The 23,002-nt window shown below is 38.8% G+C and overlaps 2 protein-coding genes across 3 annotated transcripts; one reads left to right on the top strand and one right to left on the bottom strand.

Moving 5' to 3' along the window:
• The first annotated feature begins 5,958 nt into the window (after positions 1-5,958).
• On the top strand, positions 5,959-13,473 carry si:ch211-159e12.5. The gene is made up of 2 exons (XM_042733509.1): positions 5,959-6,655; positions 9,270-13,473. The coding sequence occupies exons 1-2, from the start codon at positions 6,576-6,578 to the stop codon at positions 12,193-12,195; spliced, it is 3,006 nt and encodes a 1,001-aa protein (XP_042589443.1). The 5' UTR covers positions 5,959-6,575; the 3' UTR covers positions 12,196-13,473.
• eef1akmt3 (EEF1A lysine methyltransferase 3) lies at positions 13,418-22,574 on the bottom strand. 2 transcript variants are annotated; one of them, XM_042733510.1, is made up of 3 exons: positions 22,318-22,574; positions 14,806-14,917; positions 13,418-14,596 (listed from the first exon to the last, which is right to left on the bottom strand). In XM_042733510.1, the coding sequence occupies exons 1-3, from the start codon at positions 22,471-22,473 to the stop codon at positions 14,256-14,258; spliced, it is 609 nt and encodes a 202-aa protein (XP_042589444.1). In that variant the 5' UTR covers positions 22,474-22,574; the 3' UTR covers positions 13,418-14,255. The 2 variants fall into 2 exon arrangements, with proteins under 2 accessions (XP_042589444.1, XP_018958875.1); XM_019103330.2 differs by having other exon boundaries at positions 13,418-14,644; positions 22,318-22,561.
• Positions 22,575-23,002: the final 428 nt, after the last annotated feature.

Raw genomic sequence — 23,002 nt, forward strand, 5'->3', positions numbered from 1 at the left:
TCTAACATGCAGCTGCAAATTACAGTCCAACTGAATGAGTGAACACCAAAGTCCATTTAAGACAAGTCATGTCACTTGGCGGCCATCTTTGAAATGCCTCAAAGGCATCCAAGCGCAACTCCTATCTCTTTGAATGGGGAAACATCAGATTCTACAAAACTGTTCACTAGGCTTGCGATTAAATTTCATATTTGAAATCACCAAAGAAATCTGATAACAACTTTTGCTCAAATAACATTATAAAAAGCTTATTATTAAGGCTAGATCAGCCAGTGCACATGTGAAACAATAATTATTTAACAAATATTATATCTGTATAGTGAACAGGCCTGTCGCTTGATACGATATGTGTACTTTTTCAATTGAGTGCTCAAAATATCAGGTTTTTGTGCCAAAATGTTATGTTAGATTGGATTAGATTAGATTCAACTTTATTGTTATTGCACATGTAAGGTACAAGGCAACGAAATGCAGTTAGCATCTAACCAGAAGTGCAATAAGCAGTAAGTACAGAATATACAAGGTCTACAATATGTTACAAATGTACAATAAATATACAGTTAAGGCAGTATTATGGACATAATTTACAGATTTTTAAATACTATCAGCATGATATACCGATAGGTGTACTATGAACATACTATACAGATGGATTATGTAAAAGTGTATGTACACTATAGGCAGAAACTATGAACATATGAACATCATTATGTATACCTAGTGCAGTTTAGGTTTCCAGGTAAAGAACAATATTACTGTCTTACTGAAGTAGTTCTGATAATTCGCTGTGAACCCACTATTTCCAAAGAATATGTCTATTATTCTTGACTGATGTTGTTCTAATTATTTTGTTTTAATAACAAAGAATGTAGTGTAGCACACAGACTTTATAATCATAGTGAAATTGCTGTTTATTGTGCGGGAGAGACGGGCACAATTCGCTTGCATAAGTATTTTTGTATTTTATGTCATTATGATAAGAATGGATTGGCGCACTATATTATTGTTTTATGTAAAGGTGCTTTGTCAATGGTAGTGTTGTGTTTCTTAAATAAAGAGACTCTTTCTCATGAACTCTTGCTGACTTTTTAATGACAATTGTTATCACTTCATTTCACAGCATGTTCTGTTCCTACATTGTGCCCTCTTATATCATTCAACACATACTAGTGGTCCCAACAACAACAATCACATATTAAATAGCACATCCCCCTCTCTTAAAATAGGACTAAACACGTATATCAATCCAATCATTTGAATATATCAATGTTTTTTTTTCTTTCTTCTTTTTTTTAAAATGTGAAATAGAACTAACACACACACACCCTTAAGATTGAACAGCAAATACCACCACTAAACATTTACAGAAAAGTACATAGAATGAAACAAATTCAACATCATACTTCCTACAAAGTCTCAGTCTATCTGGTTTCTTAACAACATGACTTGAACGCCACAACACAGGCAAGTCAGATTGTTCATTCTGTGACAATTTAGGTAATGACAGATCAGGTTCTAGATCAGGCAATGACAATTCAGATTCAGGTAGTACTAGTTTCAGTTCAGACATGCAATTACTCACTGGATACAGATCTTGTTGATGATGTTTAGGTTTCCCATGACCCGTAGCACTCCTTGTTTTTATGCAGGTCTTGGCATTTCAAGAATAGCTTGAATTTTCTCATAACAGGCTCAACACCATGCTCTGACAGTCTATCTCCAAGAAAAACAATTTCTGTAACTCCAAACTGGCATTTACTCTTGTTCAGTTTCAGTCCATTGCTCTGAATCCTGTGCATTACATTTCTCAATCTTGTATTGTGTTGCTCTAGCGTGGAACCCCAGATGATGATATCATCTATATACACACGGACAGCTTCCAGGCCTTCAAGGACATTTTCCATAGCATGATGGAAGATCTCAGAAGCTGAAACAATTCCAAATGGTACTCTCAGAAAACAGTATCGTCCAAAGGGCGTATTAAAACTTGATTTGCCAAAACCCCTGAGACACATCAACCTTGGAAAATACATTGCACCTGCCATTTCACTTGTGATTTCTTCTCTTTTAGGAATTTGATAATGTTCACGTTTTATGTTCTCATTCAAATCCTTCGGATCCATACATACTCTGATCTCACCATTCTTTTTCTTTACACAGACCATTGAATTAACCCAGTCAGTCGGCTCTTCTATTTTATGGATCACACCCAATGCTGTCATCCTGTCCAGTTCCTTCCTTAACTGCTCATGGAGGGGCACTGGAACTCTCCTTGCAGCATGAACCACAGGCTGTGCATCTGCTTTAAGCTGAATTTGGTAAGTATGTGGAAGAACACGAAATCCTATAAAGACATCTGCAAACTGCTGCAATATTAATGCCACAGATTGATTATTGGTTGACACTACAACATTCTGCACTCTTTTGACTAATTCCAAATGCTCACATGCTTGATCTCCAAGCAGAGAATCATGGCCTTCTGGTACAATGACAAACATCAAGTTGTGAATCCTATTTTTTACTTCCACTTTAAGCCTGCACACCCCTTCAGTATCAATCATTTGTCCATTGCATGCTTTTAGCGGCACACTCTTCTTCTGGATATGTGGCTTTTCCTTCATTGACTTTATATCACTCATACAGATCAAATTCAGTTTTGCTCCAGTATCCAATTTCACTGGAATCACTGACCCATTAATTTGTAATGGCAGAATCCACTTATCAGAGGTTACAGCTTTCACAGATTTCTCACTTTGCACCACAAAGGACTGATCAACATTCACGACATTATCACATGGAATATTTTCACATGTTATCCCACCAACAAAAAATGTTTAATTCAAATCAGACTCTTCCACTAAATGCACACTTCTTTTGTTTTGTTTTTTTTTCATTTGAGAAACACTGTTTAGCAAAGTGATTTTTTCCTTTGTATTTAGTGCATTGTTTTCCATAAGCAGGACATTTCCTAGGTTGGTGGCGGGAACCACAACCCTTACAATTAAAAGAGTTCATGTTTGCAACCTCTGCATTCTTTAAGGATTGCCCTCGTTTCATTTTAACTGCACCAACAGGTACACTCTCATTTCCTGGAGCTGCACATGTACTACTGAATGCTTTTATATCCTATGGATAAATGTCCTCGTGGGTTCAAACCCCACTCCTGGTGCCATGTTGTGTTTCTCAAATAAAGAGACTCTTTCTCATGAGCTCTTGCTGACTTTTTAACGACAATTGTTATCACCTAATTTCACAGTGTGTTCTGTTCCTCTACATTATGCCCTCTTATATTATTCAACACATACTGCCCTCTAGTGGTCACAACAACAATAACAATCACATATTAAATAGCAAAGGTAGCACTGGCTAACTGGCTGAATGACTCCTCTCTGTACCAATCACAACAGGCTTGGGCAGCTGACCAATCAGAGCAGAGTAGGCTTATGGAAGGGAGGGGTTTGCTCCAAACTTGCTTGGATCGAATCGATTTGAAATCATTGGCAAATGACTCTAATATTAAATGTATATTCTGAGAAAATTACAAAGTTTTCTGACCTTAGATGCATTTAAACCTGTTGTAGGGGACTCCAACACAATATTAGGACACTTTAAAATACCATATGACCTGCTCTTTAAATTATATTAAGCCTTAAAGTTCTGCATAATTAAGGGCTAGCACTTGAGTGACAGGTGGATTGCGGCTGCTGACACTGCTGTCAAGCTAGGTGGGCGTGGCTTCAGCAACCAACTCCTGCCTTTTTGCCCATTTTCGATTATCCGAGAGAGACGCGCGGTGACGCTTCGCCCACTTTGAGCTTCAAAAATGCTCTTCAGGAATCTATGGCTGATGTCACGGACACAATGTCCATGTTTTTATACAGTCTATGATTCAGACACCTTCAACATTTCTCACATTATCACAGTTTACTCGCTATAGTTTAGAAAATGGTAAACTGTAAACTGAGTTAAACTGTGTCAGAACAAATTTATCTTGATATTGTCAGATAACTTTGATAGAAAGTTATGTAATAAATTAGGTTGAATAGCTGTCAGCTGTTTAATTTAAGTACACAATTAGATAATACCAATTTAAATCAACCAATTACCAAGCAATGCTTCATTTTGTTGAGACTGTGGTGTCATTAGCAATTAAACAAAAAACACTTAAGCAAAACATGTCAGGTCAAAATGTCTGAATAATATTTGGTCCCATATCTGTATCAGTTTTACTGGTAGTCCACTGTATGAAGAATTTTTGAGTATAATATTTCACAGTTTATTTTGCTAGTAAAAAAACTAGTAAAAAAAAAATTTTTATATCTGGTGTCTGAATCATTTTTGGTTTGACTATTTCAGAGACAAGGAAGTGTAGGATGCATGTGCAGTGTTTTCCAAAGAAAACAGACCAAAACCACAACAGTATACATGCTCATATGTTTTAGATTGATATGTAGCTTCATTAAGAAAAAAACGTAAATGTTGTTTTACAGTTGGGTGGAACTGCCATAATTATAAATAGCAATAGGAATTAAGTAAATAGAGATAAAGCTCATCTTGTACAATTGTTAATATTAATGAGGAAGAACCACATTCCTAAAATGAAATGTGGCTTTATAGCGATTTTCTTCAAATTATAAATGATTCCAAACTATATTGTAGTGTTATGAATATACATATAAAGGCAAAAAGTCTATGAGAGCCTGTAATACTGTAAGTACTGTTAATTGGTACGTTTAATCAGATGTCACATGAGATGCATACTTCTGTCATTCATCATGTTTTTTATGTTGTTTCTGTAAATAAAGAAAATTAGACTTTAGTTCTTTTTAAATAAAATTGTGCTGTCTTTGCAATATGCAACTATTTCACAAATATCAAAATACAGATTCCTCACCATTTTGACAATGAAAATGCAGCATCTTTGTCATCTCATTGTAAAATGATTAGACATCCACATCCCCTCTTTCCTCTGCTCTCTGCTGATGTCCAGAGTTTAGTTCAAAGAGAAAAGCCTGTTTATTACGCTAGAGAGTTTCAGTGAAAGGCAGCATTACTGCCATTCAGAGCATCAAAACAGATTAAACACAGCCTCGTCTATGGGAGCTCGCTGTCTGCAAACTCACCAGTCATGAATGAAAGTCACTGTAAACAAACAGGACACAACGGAACAAGGTCATTAAAAGATCATTAAAGTTTTAGCTCAGCCAAAAAATTGAAAGTCCTGAAAATGTGCTTATCCTCAGATCATCCAAGATCAAGATGAGTTTGTTTCTTCATCAGATTTGTAGAAATGTAGCACTGCATCAGTCTCAGCAATGGATGCTCTGCAGTGAATGGGTGCCGTCAGAATGAGAGTCCAAACAGGTGATAAAAACATCACAATAATCCACAAGTAATCCACAGCACTCCAGTCCAGCAGTGAACATCTGGAGAAGACAAAAGCTGGAATAAATCCATCAAGAAATATGAGTCCATAATCCATAATAATGCTTCCTCCAGTGAAGAAAAAAAAATCTACTGTTGTCTCTCACATCAAAAACCAGCCACATGTTTGTTTAGAGCTGTTTTGGCTTGTAAACAATGCTTGATCTGTGAAGATTTTCAACGGAGGATTCACTGGCGAGCAAGTGATGGAACGCTACATTACTCCAAATCTGACGAATAAACAAACTCATTTATCTATATTATCTGAACTATTCCTTTAATCTTAACCGATATTACAAACATGACTGGATTGATGTTTAGGTGAATTATTTGAAAGTCTGGGAAACATCTCAGTCCCACTAAACCTCATATTCATTATAAGACCTCAAGTATGATTACAAACATACTGTATGACTATGCATACATGAAAAAGGTGAAAAACAAAATGTCTTTTCCACACATGATTACATGTTCAGTTTTTAGAAGTGTTCATAGTGTTCTTTTAATAGTCTCTCTGATTTCCTTTCTTCGTATGACATCATCTTTCTGTCCAGCGCTGGTCCAGTAGCTCAAATCCATCGGTAAAGCATGGCTTTGTTACAAAAACAGTGAAACACACTTTTTGTGCTGAGTAACACATTCCAAGCAAGCAGCCTTTGTGTGTGTGTGTGTGTGTGTGTGTGTGTGTGTGTGTGTGTGTGTGTGTGTGTGTGTGTGTGTGTGTTACAAACACACAGTCTGCGGTGGAGGCTGTTTACATATGGGCAAGATTCTCAGCAGGATTCAGTGCAGAACTATTAATTAAATTGTTGTTTGTGATGTTGAGCGGTCAGACTGATGGGCGGAGTCTTGCGATGGCCACGCCTCTCTTCAAAAACACAGCCACACTTCACTTAAAGCTCTCTGCCTCCACTGTGCTGCTCACTTCATGGTAAGCTTGCATTGTGTCTTTCATTTTCATGACTAATATCAACAGTGCATTAATGGTTTTACTGAGTTTTGCCTTTTGAAATTTGAGATGCTTTCACCTTGAGGTAAAGTTAATGTAAAAAAAAAAAAATACTGTATGAAATAATTAATTTGGCTATGATTCTTCCCTGCTACTAAACAAAACCAATAAGTGTGTTTATGACCGGTTAAAGGATTACAAGATGGATTTCTTGACTTGTGGAGAGAAGGACCCACTGTATGCCAAATACAGCACTTTTCCCGGATGGCATTCTTCACACATGTAAGTTCATAAAATTATTTCATTGAAATGTTTGCCACATTCTTTGAGTTTGTCATTTAGTTTGAAAAGAAAATGAGGAGTTTCAAAAGGTATCCACTTTGCACAAAACTGTATATAAAATAGTATAAAACGTGGCAGAGCAGAGATTGATTTTACAAGATGTTGACATGCACACAATTGGGATATTTTAATTATTGTTATATAATTTGCATTCATATTCTAAAGATAGCGTTATTGAGAGGATAATACAATCAAAAGATATTCCTTATCATTGTGTATTTAAGTTCCCTATTTCCTTCTGTTCAGTGTCTGGTTTGTTTGTGTGTGGTGCACGTGGTTATGTTGGGGTTTCTATCTATTGGATTACCTCACCTTTCTTTAATAAAATACTTAGATTTGATCTTGTTCGCTTCTCCTCGTCATCTTTGGACTAAAATGTTACAGAATACCGGGCCATAAAATAAATGGAGATAGCTTCCATTAATGTTGCCCTGATGGGAAATGGTCACAGGTCAGTCCAAAGCGACTTACAAATGAGGACAATTAGAAGCAATCAAAACCAACAAAAGAACAATAATATATACTAAATGCTATGACAAATCTCGGTTGGTCTAACGCAGTACACGTAGCAAGGTTCTCCATTGTTGCGGGTCCTATCCAGCACAGAGTTGTGGATGTTCACACCCAGCCTTCTTCTCCTGCCTGCTCCTCTATAATCCCAGACATGCAACCCAGATACGCCTGGGGCCTCCAGACACCACTAACTTCTCAGCCAAAGACATTTCTTCTCTGCTATCCTGGTTCACTGACAGCATCCTCACCTCGTCCATCACAGTCTGGGTTCCTGTATCCTCAACGGCTGATCTGCCCAGCTAAGATTACCTGTCAGTACTTGAGGAACTTTAAATCCTGACATAAGATCACCTGCAACCAAGCAATAAATTAGGGCTTATATTTATTATGATTCATCATTCCTCATATATGCCTCTTTTTCTATGTTATGTTTTCACTGTATTATCATATGCTCATATTTTGTCGTTTGTATTATTGTTGTTGTCTTGTTCTGTGCAGACAACCAATGCAAACTCTGCTGTCCAGATTCATGAAACAAAATGAGTGAAATGAGCAAAATACTGTAAATGAAGAAGTACAGAGACAAAATATATTGTATTTTTTTATTCTGAAGGTTGAACGTTGTTAACAGAAACACGTGAAATGTCATAAGCAGAATGTGAAGTGGTGCAAGTAGTCCATAGATGGTTAAAAATGCATTGACATCTATTGATAAAATAAAATGCCAAACCAAATATACCATACTCGATAGAAAAACATGGTAATAGAGTAAATGCATTTGAATGTTTTTAGAAAACTCATTAAAGCAGTAATTTCTTTGTTTTTCCACAACTTCCCACTCATAGACTTGATGGTTGAAACTATTTTAATTTTTTCATTAGTTGTATATCAACATAATTAAAGTGTGGAATTTTTTTGTATAAATTGGTCATAAAACCTTATGAAGTCACAACGATCCGAAAGCTTAAGCTGCTGATTTGGTGCCTCACTGCTTTATCAGGCAATGACTTCGCAGGCATCGTTTGCACACAGAGGCACCTCACGAAACTGATTTCAGACATTCTGAGGCAGCATTTAATGATCTACAGCAAAACAGAATGAGCTTGAGTGATAACTAAGTGAATATTTAATTACAGTGAAACTGATTTCTTGTTAGAAATAACATCAAATGTACAAAAAGTTGGTCAGGAGCATTTACCCAAACTGACCACCAAACGCAACTTTCAGATGACATCTTTAATATTTTAGCCCAAAACATCACAGAATGAAAAACACAGGACTGTGGGATACCAAAGGCAATGAAGGATACATCTATGCTGCCTTCAGAAATCCATCAGATGAAGGTATGTCATGAGAAAGGAAGTGAAGCTGATATTGGATTCGGACGTGCCACGATGCATTCCTACCTTTGAATGTATCCTCCGTAGACAGCATTTTTCAGCTTTCGTACACAGCCAGTATCGTTTTATTCCAATGAGACACAATAATATGTTTTTATGTCTTTTTTAACACATTGGACAGTCATTTACATTGAAGAGTAGAAAAGCAACCCTTTGATTCAATAATTAGTGGACATGCTCTTGCCAGCAAAAATCTCCAAAACTGTTATTTTTCTGTATTAACACTGATTTCATTTTTTCCCCCCGTCTTGTGAAATATGACCCATGTGAATTGCACAGATCCAGTTTTCTTGTCCAAGGGGCCCAATAACCCCTTGCAGTGCCTCTGATTGAGCAGTGTCTCATGTTTTTAAAAAACAAATCAATAAACCTTAAGGTCAAGTGTTGTTTGGACAGGGATCAGACTTTAGGTTAGCTGACTCTTCACTACAGTTAGCTGTTGGAGAAGTCATTAACTTAGGGATTCTGTAATTTTTCCTCCCTGCACTATGAATGTTTTTGTGGTATGTTGTAACTTGTTCATGCGGACTGTGAATGACTTGTTTCGACAGCTCAAGAACAGTTAAAATTTTACAACCTGTTTACATAGAAATCAAGTTATGTTTCTTGAAACTGTACATTACTTTTGTTTTTCTTAACAGATATCAGCACAAACCTTCTACAACCACTTACCTGCAACACCTGTCGGAGTACATTGACTCAACTGGTGAGCCAAAAACTTGGGTGGCATCAGGTACCAGAACTACCCGGGATATTTATGACTTCAACAAGCAGACTGAAATCGCAAATTTTCATTCACACACCAAGTTATCTCACAGAGAATTAACTGATTACATTGGGGAAGTGAGAAATCCTGTACCAATAGAAAAACAGAGATCAGATGAGGGGAGGTATGCAGAAAGAGACTCATATGCACAGCACAAAGGGTGGGAAAACACATGGCCATTAAACTACAGAGAAATAAGAGAAAACTTTGGAACAGACAGTCATAATGAGATGCAAGCTTATGCCGACTGCTATCATCATACGCTTTCCAGAAAACCACCTCGCTTTGAGGTTGGGGAGTGGAGGTCATCTAGGTGTGCTTCAGACATGGAGAAGGTGTTGGGATATGGCCAGTGGACTGCTAGTCCAGACACAACTGAACAATTCCAGCCAAATGCTTTAACGTCACAGAAAAAAGACATAACTGAGCTCATTGGGGAACATCGGTGGAAAAGGAGCCCTTGGAATTTGAGAAATACAGAGAGTGTTTTCCCAGTAGGATCTTTCAGACAGCCTCCATCCTACATGGCACCACCAGCATACAGCTCCCCGAAGAATGGTGACAAGATAGCAGCAATACCAAAAGTTCCTGCAGAGGCAAGTGTGGAAGCATTTGAGGAGCAGACATTTGAGAGCAGAAAAGTACCCTTTACAGATTTGACAGAAACACATTGTGACCCTTCATCAAACAATGGACATTATTTAGAAAAAAATAACCAGAAACAGAACACAGAGAGTTACCGCAGTGTTATCACCGGTGGACAACACTGTTTAGAAGCCTTAAATGCATCCACTGTCATGCAGTACACAACAATAAACACAAAACCACCTTCAACTCAAGCACAGCTTCAGTACAGAGAGTCTCCACACATGACCCATACTGATATTACTCAGACGAAGCAGACCAAACTCACGAGAAGAAAGGGTGGTGAGACTGTGTTTTGTCTAGTCTCTCGAATGGGAGAGGTGTCAGGCTTGTCAAGTTCTCCAGAGGAGCCACTTAAATCCCACGTGTTACCCCTGTTAACTGATTGCAAACCCGATTACAAGCCAATCACCACCGAGCAGACAAATTCACCTCAGCACAATGATGTCAGCAGAGAAAATCAGGATGCAGGCTTGAAGAAGGACGAAGCTGTTGGGCAGCTCGACGGATCCTTAATGTTTGGAGAGTATGGTCACACACCCCTAGATCAAAGATCCAGTTCTATCCAGGATCTGGGTAGTGCAATAGAACCAGATGAAGAAAAAGAAGAGTTGCAATGTTATGTCCAAGGGAACGACTCAGAGTCAAACTGTTTAGCCCAGAAGTCACCAATGCAGACACAAGGACATGAGAAACCATGCAGGGAAATCATAGAGAAATTCCCATTGTGGAAAGAGCCAAAACATCAGCATCACTCAACAGGGATGACAGAGCAAAAAAGCCAGGGGATAAATGATGAGCCTGAAGTTAGCAACGACTCAACAAATGACCAGCAGAGTCTTGTGGTCATTGACGCAACCTGTGTTGTTGTCAAGGTTGAGCTTGTGCTTCTTCCAGAGAAGGAGCATGTCCAGTATGTGTGTTTGACAGAGGAGAGTCCTTCGCCAAGTAATAGAGAGGAGACCGAGGTGCAGAAGCAGCACAGCAGTGTCGTCTCAAGCCAGGAGACTCCTGAAAACAATACTTTGGAAGAGAGAGTAGAAATGATTCTTGGAATTCCACATGAGCATCCCAGGACAAGTGTACAGACACACGAGAGCATTTCAGAAGAACATGACAGCTCCTGTGAAAGTCACATCGTGGATCCAGTAAAAGAGTTTGAGGAATCTCCATCTGCAGCTGCAACTGTTGATGAGTGGCAAGCGCAGGAAAATAAACTGATGGTGGAACATTCCTGGAGTGGGACAACATTGGAGAATAATGAAGGCGTAGAGGAAGTGCTCAGCATAATGGAAGTGGAAAAGCAAACCACTGCACAAGAACCCGAAGCTGTTCTCAAAGACTTTGTGGCTTTCACAAATGCAAAATCCACATCTGAAATCCAACCTGAAAAGACAACCATAGATATGAATCAATCCACAGAACAAGGACATAGACCTGCGTTGGACGACAGTGTGGTTGAGCACAGTACACAGAAAGATAATGAGAACCATCAAACAGATACTACTATGGACCTTACAGAGGATAGTTCAACAGAAGACAACCTCTCAGATGATAAGCGAGTACTTGCTTCAGATTTCTTTACACCTGTCCTTAGGAAAAGTGCAGAAAATTGCGTCAAAGTTGTTTTACCTTCACCTGTGGGTTCCAGGACTCTCAGAAGGTCAAGCTCTTCACCTCATTTGTCATTTACCTCAGCTTCCAACACCTTGGAAGTAACAAATGTATCAGCTACTCCTGTGGTTTCTCACACAGAGAATGAGCCACTGTTGCTTCCATCTTTTACCAACACAGAAACCACCCAGTCCTCCGGTTCTCCCAGTGTTCAGTCAAGCTGTACATCCTCACTCCCCGCTCCTTCTTCTACTCCAGTTCCAGAAGCTTTTGAAAATCCATCTCTCCCACAGACAAGAAATACTCCTTCTGATGATTTACTCTGTACTTCATTGCCCTGTGAGCAAAAAATACAACATGCCAAGTCTCTGTGGGACGCTGTAAGTCGTATACGCAAACACACTGCTCCTGACTCTGAGACAGAGGAAGAGGAGACGGTTGAGTTTGGGGAACAAACTGAAAGTGCAGACACTGACTTGCTTTATCAGAGACTGAACACAAAAGAAGGAGAAGAATTGGAGGATAATACTTTAGAGAACTGAACAAAAACCAAATGATGTTTCTATTCCTGTGCCAGAAAACACTGTGTGTATACTATCATAGCATTACAAGCATAGGCCGTAGTGAAATAGCAACAACCCCAGTGACACCACACACTAATATTTCACTGCTCCAGGCACTGTCAGTCTGTGTATAAGTAGTGGGGATTTTACAGTGACGCTTTCTGCAGTTAACATTGTTATGCCAGTAGGTCTTAATGAGTGAGTCATTGAATCTTTCAATCAACCAATTAGTAGCATCACCTGCTGTGTGTGAGATATGCAATGGTTAATTCTAATGTCTCTTTGTTTGAAAGTATTTTAACATGTAAGAAGGGTGTACTTAATTTTCACATGATTTTCTGCATGATCTGCATAATTTATGTTACATAAATAGTTTTCTTTTTAAGGTAATACAGTGAAATTTGTTATGCCTGTCGCCTGAGGCTGGATTTGTCAAATAATAAAAACTGGATCTGTACAATCAATAAATGAATGAATGATAATATATGGATAATAAATCACTTGCTATTTATCTGTAGCACTCACAAATACAAAGAATTACCTTTTTTTTAGTCCCTTGTAATATATTTCCCTTATAGTGTGATTTTTACAATAGCAATAGGTCTAGAACATTAACCCCCGGGTTCACAGTGTCAAGATGCACACCTTAATGTTTTCCTCTAAGGCATTTTTGTAAAAGTTGCTTAAATATCTTAATTTAACAAAGGCCTAGTCTTGGCTTAAGCTAAGCCCCGTTTGTGAAACTGGGCCTAAAGGTTTTCAATAATGCCTTTTGGATCTTTTACTTCAAAATAAGGTTTTCTTGTATTAGATGTTAAACTTCAACTGTCTACTCACACAAAAACACAATGAGGCCAAATGGTAGGGAATGACAGACTGAAATTTATTAGAAAAGTGTTGTTGTAGTGCAGTATCAGCTTTTGAGTTCAAACAGTGTGGGTATTAAATCAGTGAAACAACAAGAACTGTGCCTATTTGTGATGTACTGTAACTACTGGCTGTGCACGAGGTTCAGTTGCACTGGGATCGTTTGATATTATACATTCTTATTCGATCCTACTTTGTGATTAAACCTGTTGTAAACCTTCAGTTCTCATAATTTCTGCATTACAATGCCACACAAAAGGGACAATAAAATGTATGCACAGTTTTGTTGCATTTCTGAATGGAAAGTTTACTTTTAAGGTACTATTTTTTTAAAAAAGCCTTTGGAAAGCATTAATGTAACTAACAGGAGTCAAACTGGGGCTTGTGGATCACTAACAATACCTTTACTTAAACAACCCTGTTAAAAGACTAGATAAAATATGACTGATTTCACTGTTTCACTGCATTATCAGTTTAATATTTATAGCTGCTGTATCTTACCCATATCTAAAACTTTTTATAAACACACTTGATCCAGCTCATCCAGTCCCTTCATGCACTTCAGTTTCACAAACTCCTCTTTACAAGTTGAAAACTTTTTTTTGTTTTTTTTTTAATAATATTTTTGTTAGGCTTCAGTTCACGAGTTCACACTTACATATAATTAGTTGAGGTATAGTAATGTGTATTTGGAGTGCTGTCCAGGGAAGGGCTCCGAGTTCGGAAATGGCCCGAAAAAGAAAGTAATGTACATTATAAGCGAGACGTTCACTAAAACACTCCTCAGACATCAATGGATGCATTTCACAGAGTAAACTGGCAATTAAATTTATGGTAATCTGTTAAGTAATCTACATGTTTAATGTAAATGTAATGGGATTACAAAATATTTCAGTTGCAACTATAAAGGAATATTTTGTATTATAAATACATAATGTCACATGTATTCTGTTACTCCCCAATGCTGTCAGTTAGTTACAATTAACATAAGTTTTCATTATAAAAATGTAAAGGATAACAACAATTTCACTGAAGTGTACAATGTGCCACATAATTGGTATTTAATAATACGTTTATGCATATAGTACATATTCATGCGTCCCAGCTCCATATGTAAAAATAGACTCTGATACGCTACACAAGACATGCGGTTTGGGGGACAGATGGACGGCTCATCTCAAAGTGGCTTTATAAATATTGATATTGTTCTCAGGATCTCTTTGCACGAGCTCCACGCTGAACATCTGCGGTAACACGCGGTCGTAGAAGTCCTGAGCGCCGTGTTCTCTGCGCATCGTTGACGCCAGGTAGACAACAGCCCCGTCCCGGCACAGATGAACCAGTGTGTCCAAGAGAAGAGGGAAGGTTTCAGGCAGATAGACGATATCAGCGCCCAGCACAAAGTCCCAGCTGGAGGAGAATCGGCTGTGGTCCAGGCCCCACGCCAGCACTGACACAGTGGGGCCGTCCAAGGGCCATCCTGAGAGAGGCGTGTTCGCTGCAATGTTCCTCTCTATCTGAGAAACAGCAGAAGGTAAGTCTGTGATGGTCACATGGGCTCCTAAAAGACATACGAAGATTGTCTGTGAGTAAGAGACTGCATTACATTCATTTTGACAGCAGTGAAAGTTTGGTTGCGTGAGAGAATTTCAGCTCTCCTTATGTTCATGTTGAGATGAATTTTGAGAATTTCAATTGCACAAACATAAATCAAAGCTTTACCTAATCGTGCAGCCACTATGCCGACCAGTCCTGTTCCTCCACCCAACTCTATGATCCGTGTCCCACTGAGATCCAGAGACTCGTTCTCAAAGAACTGACATAAATGCAGAGCCTGTGACAAAACAAGGTCATTGACTTACACTGCCCTCCACTAATATTGGCACCTTTGTTAAATATGAGCAAAGGCGGCTGTGAAAATAGATCTGCATTGTTTACCCTTTTGATATTTCATTAAAAAAAAAATCACATCTTATAACTTATTATTGAAGTAAAACGATTGAAAGTGGGGAAAAAATCTCATGATGAAATAAATGTTTTTCTCCAAAGCATGTTGGCCACAATTATTGGCACCCCTAGAAATTCTTATGAGTAAAATATTTTTGAAGTATATTCCCATTCATATTTACATTTCTTAGCAATTGTCCAGCCATGAATTCCTCTTCCAAGGCAAAATTCCCTTAATCATCTATCACAAGGAGAACAAGAGTGTTGCGCTTCACAAAATAGATAGAAAGTGTCTGTAAGGAAAGAGTTAAAGCATTGAAAATCCCCATTTCCACCATCAGGGCAATGATTAAGAGGTTCCAATCAACTAAAGATGTTACGAATCTGTCTGGGAGAGAATGTGTGTCTATATCGTCCTAATGCAGGGTGAGGTCAGAAAGCCTAAAAAATATATATCAAATACCACATGTTGTTCGGGAGGGTTTCAGGAAAAATTCTCCTCACTCATCCAAAAACAAACTCTAGCATATTGAGCTGTCAGATACGACTGGAACTTCGAATAGCACTGGCTATTGCAGTGCTTCCATGAATATGAACAAGATGTCCAGATGCATGGCATCATGGATTCTATCAAATACCAACAGATAAACAGATGCTGCAATAATTGTGGCCAACATGAACTAGAGAAAGCATGTATTTCACAATTAGATTTCCCCCACTTTCCATTGTTTTACTTCAATAAGAGGTTAGAATTCTGTGAATTTTTTGAATGAAAGATCTGAAGGACAAACAATGCAGATTTATTTTCACAGCCGCCTTTGCTCATATTTACCAAGGGTGCCAATATTAGTGGAGGACACTGTATGTGCCTAATCCATGTAATGGGATTTATTTAATTTAGATTTACAATTAAATGTAATTCTAAAAGATTTAATGGATAGAATTTTAATTATGTAACTATGTCACTGGCTCATCTGCTGTAGATGTGAGTGCATGAACTGATGAACAGACAACTTCACATGTCTGTCGATCAAATATGAAAACTGCAAAAGCAGTGCAATGTCACTGTTGAATGGTTAGTTTTTGGTTGACTGTATTCAGCAGGAGGGTGAGGTTTTCAGCTGAAAACCTTCTCTATTTCAGGTTCTCTTTGTGAAAAGAAATTAATTATGAGGAAATGAGGATTAAATGAGGAAAATGTAAAAAGTGTGCAGGTGAATGTTTTTTCTTTTACAGATTATGAGCATATCAAGTATGCCTAGGAAAGTGGACGAGCCAATGAGAGTCATTATGGGGTGTGTGATGTGTTAGCCCCGCTCCAATCCCAATGCAGACACAAATTATACCCCAGTCCGCCACTCATTTTGAAACCACACTCACTTTATAAGGCAGAAACATTGTTGTGCGCTCCTCATTTGGGAGTCACACTCATGGTCTTCACGGTCAAAAGTGACCGGACACCTGAAATTTAACTTTCTTTTTCTTCAGTAAAATCAATCTAATATATTTTTGTTCAATAATATTTTTATTTTATTTTGTAATTTGAGAAAATGTTATGGTAATAATATTTATGCAACAATTATATATAATAATTATATATAAATTAATAATTATAATTTTTTCCCATTTTTTTCTCTCTTTTTTACAATTATTTGTCAATCAATGCTGTATCTCTGATTAAAATAGAGACTAGGCCTTTAAAATCCATTTTTTTAAAGGCAGATTAGCACCCCCTGGTGAGAGCAAAGAAAGAAAAACATGTAATTTCATGGTGAACCACTAGATTTCTGTATAGGAATCTACAGAGAGGCTTTTGAATTCCCTAGTTGACTTTTTGTCAAGGTTTATATTTTTTTTGTTGTTGTTTTAAATGTTGATTTCAAGCATCAGTTTTTGAATTATTATTACTACAGTCAAATCTGAATACAGAAAGCATTTTGTTTTACAAACATTAAAATTCTATAAAAACGTAACAAACATAAAAATGAATGCTTTATCAGAGCTTAATCCTTCTGGGCCTGATCTGATTTTAACCTATTATTTCAGTTTTCTGACTCATTTTGGCTATATGGTTATAGCCATACCAATTCATTTGAGTGTGTATAATTGTGTGTGTGTGTGTGTCTGTGAGTGTGTAAGTGAGTGTGTGTGAGTGGATGTGTCTGTTTTGCACTCTTGAGGTTTTAGAGTGTAACCCCTTCCTTGCTGTCCACTTTTTTACTAAATTGTAGTTGAATTATTGATTTTATTTTACACAGTTGCTGTGTTAGGCACACCAGTCCATAGGGGTTTGTGTGTGTACAGGTGTGTGTGTGTTCGCTCGTGTGTGAGTGGGTGTGCTGATTTTGCACTCTAGATGTTTTAGAGTTTCACCCTTTCATTGCTGTGCAATTTTTCTGCATCGTGGGGGATTTGTAGATTGTACACACAAAATTTTTCTGTATTTTCAATTTTTTTGCCATTTCACATTCATTTTCTGTGATCGGTCATTTTTGTGATTCTTTTTTTATTTTTTATGAGCACTTAGCTTTTTCGAATCATACCCTCAATTTTTTTTCATACCACCCAGATGAAGCTACGATTTTGAAATATTCAAAATGTAAAATTATTCAGTCAAAAATCAAAACTGACTCCTTGTGCTGCTCCTGCATTGGGCTCTGTTCTCCACGGACCTCTTGTTGTTGTAAGCTGGATGGGCACTTTCTGCAATCTACTAGCATGCCAGCGTGAGCCGCCACTTAACAGAAATGTGGCAGATCCTAGCTGACGGACCACTTGGTAAGGTTTATACCAAAACGATGCCATTTTACTGCTACAGTGAGGTCTGAGGACTCACATCCAGTCCAGTACCTTGATGTTAGTATGCCTGACCTTGTGTCTCTTATCGAAGTTTTTCATCATACGCCCCTGGTTTGTACTTACTGCCACTTTGACTGCTGCTTGGGGGCCAGTTACTTCAGTTGCCAACAAGCCCTGTACTCTGAGCCTGTCTAGGGGCAATTCCATCTCCCGGCCGAGCAAGAGCAGAGTAGTGCTGGCTAGCCCTATAGTGCAACAAGGTTTGATGAAGTGCCATTTGAAATGAGTACCCCTGGACCAGATGCACCCGAATCCTTTTCTTAAGGCTCTGGTTAAACCTTTCAACCCCACCGTTTGACTGGGGATGTTAGAGTGCGGCACGAATGTGCTTAATACCCTTATTGCTGAGGAAGGTGGAGGATTCTGCGGAAATGAACTGGGGCCCATTGTCAGTAGTTGTGGCACGGGGCATCCCCCAATGATCAAGCAGAATGTCCAGTATCTGCATGATAGTCTGGGATGTAACTGTCAAGTCAAGTCAAGTCATGTCATCTTTATTTATATAGCGCTTTAAACAAAAAAGATCGTGTCAAAGCAACTGAACAACATTAATTAGGAAAACAGTGTGTCAATAATGCAAAATGACAGTTAAAGGCAGTTCATCATTGAATTCAGTGATGTCATCATGCAGCTCAGTTCAGTTTAAATAGTATCTGTGCAATAATTTGCAATCAAGTCAACGATATCGCTGTAAATGAAGTGTCCCCAACTAAGCAAGCCAGAGGCGACAGCGGCAAGGAACCAAAACTCTATCGGTGACAGAATGGAGAAAAAACCTTGGGAGAAACCAGGCTCAGTTGGGGGGCCAGACGAAACCAGCAGTTCAATTTCAGGCTGCGGCAAAGTCAGATTGTTCAGAAGAATCATCTGTTTCCTGTGGTCTTGTCCCGGTGGTCATCTGAGACAAGGTCTTTACAGGGGATCTGTCTCTGGGGCTCTAGTCCTGGTCTCCGCTGTCTTTCAGGGCTGTAGAGGTCCTTTCTAGACCTCTCTAGAACTGTCCCTGCTGGTACTTCCTCAGGCCATTTAGAATGGAGATTGTAGATGACAACCAGAAAGGGCTGATGAGGAGGAACTCCATGGCCATGAATTTCCCCACAGATGTCTAACGGTATGTGCTCCCGTGGATATTTAGGCCATGGGACTGGCTGCAAAGGGGTTGGGGCTGGTTGTCCAGTCTTTCCACTGAGGAGACATGGTTCACAGTCCCTGACCAGCCCCTCAATATCCCAGTCTATGCCCGGCCAACAGACCAGGTCCCGGCATCTTTGCTTAAATTTTACAATCCCCAAATGGCCTAGCCTGGCCCGTGTCTGACAGCTTATCAGAATTACCCCCCCAACCCCCCCCAAAACAGCTTAAACTACTGTTTCAGCTATTAAAAGTAGTTCCATTTTGTATGTAATGGCAAAGAGATTATATTTTGTTTCGTTGTTTTATTTATTTCGAAAAACGTTTGGAGCATTTTTTGTTTGTCAAATATAAGTTTTTGTTTTTTAAAGTAATAACCATAGGACAGCAGCAGACAGTGAGCTAATCACATATATTTGAACAATTAAGCCTTCTTAAATCATCACGACTTACCTAAAATAAAATCTATAGATATACTAAAACAGTTCAAGTTTATAACAATGTTTAAATGTTAAACCCAGATAATTGTGTGCTACAGTATATCCAATAATATGCGCTTTGCAGGACATGGAGGCACCAGCACAATCATTGGATACGCCGTCATTTTTGCTCTTAAGGTAAGAGTAATTCATCATTTGTAATTGTACTGGGTCTACTTTTATTTTTGTTCACTCACAATATCATCAAAACTTTGTGCTTTTGTAAAATAAAGAAAAAAAAAACATGATGCGCTTTCTGCCGTCTTGTCTTGAACAGGAGTGCTCCACAAAATTTAACCAAAACTCAGTGAATACATGCCTCACAGACATTATTAATATATCTATAGAAAGCTTTAAATTAGTACTTAACAAAATAAAACATAATAAAACAAAAACCATAATCCGTATTGCAGCTGTTGCCAGGTAGTGGTGACGTGGTGGATGTCTGAGCCCTTGTCATCTCGCAGTGTGAATCCTAAGTGTGTGAAAAGATCCAGTCCCAGGAGGTTGGCACCCCGCTCAGTAATATAAAAGGGAAACGATGGCAGGTGTTTGGAGCCATTGCAGACTGGAACATAAAGAACACCCAGCATAGTGATCTTAGAGCTGTTGTAACCACAGAGGAATGTGCAGGGCTGCTGCAGTGGCAGATGGGAAAAGAACTTGTGGTATGTACTGGCACTGAGCAGAGATGCCGCTGCACCCGTATCCATCAACAGCGGAAGGCTCACCTCACCGAGTAGCACAGTACATGTCTTAAGAGCTGTTTGGCCCGCTGATACATGTCTGATTTCAGTGCAGTCATCAGAGGCAGACGTGATGCTTGACTAGCAGGTGCTGATCAGCATACTTTAGCAAAGTGATTTTTTTTAAGGCAATTCCTGCATGTCTGTCCCCGTGCAGGACAATTTTGACCCCTGGAGTTGTGTGAGCTAGAGCCACAGTTGCTGTAGAAAACGAAACTTCTACGACTTCCTTGTAGCTGTACAAGCTGCACTGGAAAACATGCTTCTTCAGTGTCTATTTTATCTGAAGGAAATGTACCATGGTGTGTATGACAGACTGATCACATTTGCTGTGTGCAGTGTTGGGGAGTAGCTAGCCACAAGTAGTGACGCTTCTAGTGCAACTACATTTTTCAGTAGCTTTACAGTAGCGACGTTACTTTTAAAACAGTGTAGCTTTTCCTGTAGCTAACTACTTTTTCCAGCAAGTAGCGAAGTAACGCGACCAAACGCTACATTCTGTTTTGCGTTCTGATGAGTCACGAGCCTGTTATGCACTGAAGAAGCGTAGCGTCTTCTTCATTACATTTGCGCAATCCTAGAGAGTAAATGGCTGCAGTGAGTGCTCCGTGATAAAAGTGTAGTGTATTAATTGTATAACCATCTTATGGACTAATATTGATATACGTGTGTTTAAATGAATATTGTATGATTTGTTGTTCATGCTACATTATATTTGTAGTAACATCAAGTTTGTTCACTTTATTATAGAACATGCACGAGGGTGATTTGCGAATCTGATCACCGCTGTTTAATATGTTGTCAACAGAATAAAAGTCTTCAAGTGCGAATTGGTATCCATCCTGAGTTTACACAACACAACGCAGAAACAACCCCGTTACATTGGTGCCGTGACCGGATGAGAGTGAGGTTGGGGGGGGGGGGTGTAACGGAGGCCAGCGAGTAGGTTCTGTGCAGATAAACCTGACTCCCCTGATCTCAAGAAACGCACTAGCGACCTTGTTAGTACCTTGTTAGTGCATCCGCCTCCCACACCGGAAACACGGGTTCAAGACCCACTGGACAAGAACGAGGGCTGCATGTGAAAACTTAGGCAGGTGACTTGCTGCCTCGCTGCCGTATCAGGCAATGACTTTGCAGGCAGCGTTTTTGCACGAAGGCACCTCATGAAACTGATTTTGGACAGGCTTCTGAGGCAGAGTAATGGTTTAATGATCTACAGCAAAATATAGAGAGCTTTGGGATAATAAGTGGATATTTCATTACTGCAATATTAATTTCTCGCTAGAAATTACATAAAAAGTGGAAAACGTTGATCAAAAACATACATTTACTCACAAACTGACCTCCGACTGCAACTTTCATACGCCATCTTTATTTTTTGGCTTAACTGTCACAGAATTGAACGCACAGGATTGTGGGATATCAAAGGCAGTGAAGGATACATCTATGCTGGCTTCAAAAATTGACCACATGAAGGCATCTCAGGAGACAGGAACTGAAACTTACATTGAATTCGGATGTGCCTTGATGCCTTCCTACCTTGGAATGCGTCCTCCGAAGGCAGCATTTTTCAGGTTTCTGATGCAGCCCACGTGTGGCAGTGAGGACCCGGGAGAGAGGGGTCACGCACGCAACTCATGCACGCGCACGCACTCACTCAAAGAACTTTCTGTAACATGCTGAACACAACAGCTATGAATAATGCGGGTTTCAAATACATTCAAGTATTAGTTAGTTCACAGAATCATTCGGTTCTACTGCTGCAACACTTTGTTTATGGTCAAACTGTGCGCAACCAGTCTGTTATATACTTATATTATATCATGTTACAAATTTTAAGTGCATGGATCGAGTGGCTATAAAGAAGACCTCCATATACCCAAATGAGTATAGGCTAAGTAAATAAATAAATACAGAAATAAATAAAAACAATTTATTTGAACACAAGACACATTTTGTATTAGTTTTGTCCTTCATTTATCTATGTATTAATTTATTACCCAGATTTATTCTGCAGTATGTACAGGGTCTGCTTGCTGTATTAATATGTAATTCTAATAATAACTTACGGAGTCCCAGACTGACGCAGCGACGCCCAGGCTCGCGCTGTAATCCTGGTGTATCGTGATGTTCAGTCCGTGAACTCTGTATGTGTTATCCGTGCTGAACGTCTCCTCAAACAAACCATCTTCTGCTGGGAAAATGTGCGCGGCGTCTCCGAGCATGACAACAGCTGAAGACGCGTTTACATCGCTGAGAGTGAATGCAGAAGTCTTGAGTACGGAACGCCATCAGATCCAAAAATCACCGGCAGGTTTTTGCTTGCTGCGCTAATTCGCCCTTCAATGTGACATAGGTTCATTTATCTGCTCACAGGCTCTGGTTTATGATCATGTAGATGCATTTCGTCGGCTGCACTCAAACATGAATCTTGCATATGATATGTGAAACACAGTAAACATTGTTCAGATTATTTGTATTAACTTTATTAAGCTGTTCTTAAGTAAACTGTAAAAGAGCAACTTTGATATCGTTAGTAATTTCAAGATAAACACTTCGCTTTACTTATTTTATTTATTTATTTATAAAAATCTTATTTAGTCTCAAATCAGATCGTCATCATTGGATTGCATTGCATTACATGTTTGGATCAATTCAATCTCATCTTACTAAGACATGTTATTGCAGATATTGAGGGATGACTAATATTTAGATCATTTTATGTCAGTAGCCTATTTGCTGTACTGCTATAAA

Source organism: Cyprinus carpio, chromosome B11 (genome assembly GCF_018340385.1).
Source record: "Cyprinus carpio isolate SPL01 chromosome B11, ASM1834038v1, whole genome shotgun sequence".
Classification (NCBI taxonomy): Eukaryota; Metazoa; Chordata; class Actinopteri; order Cypriniformes; family Cyprinidae; genus Cyprinus; species Cyprinus carpio.

Excerpts from the sequence above, each read along its gene's own strand:
- si:ch211-159e12.5 (XM_042733509.1), top strand. The coding sequence starts at position 6,576 with ATGGATTTCTTGACTTGTGGAGAGAAGGACCCACTGTATGCCAAATAC. Across the intron at positions 6,656-9,269 it reads GGATGGCATTCTTCACACAT|ATATCAGCACAAACCTTCTA; the intron begins GTAAGTTCATAA and ends TTTTCTTAACAG.
- eef1akmt3 (XM_019103330.2), bottom strand. The coding sequence starts at position 22,473 with ATGCTCGGAGACGCCGCGCACATTTTCCCAGCAGAAGATGGTTTGTTT. Across the intron at positions 14,918-22,317 it reads CTGCGTCAGTCTGGGACTCC|GCTCTGCATTTATGTCAGTT; the intron begins GTAAGTTATTAT and ends GTTTTGTCACAG. Across the intron at positions 14,645-14,805 it reads CATAGTGGCTGCACGATTAG|GAGCCCATGTGACCATCACA; the intron begins GTAAAGCTTTGA and ends TATGTCTTTTAG.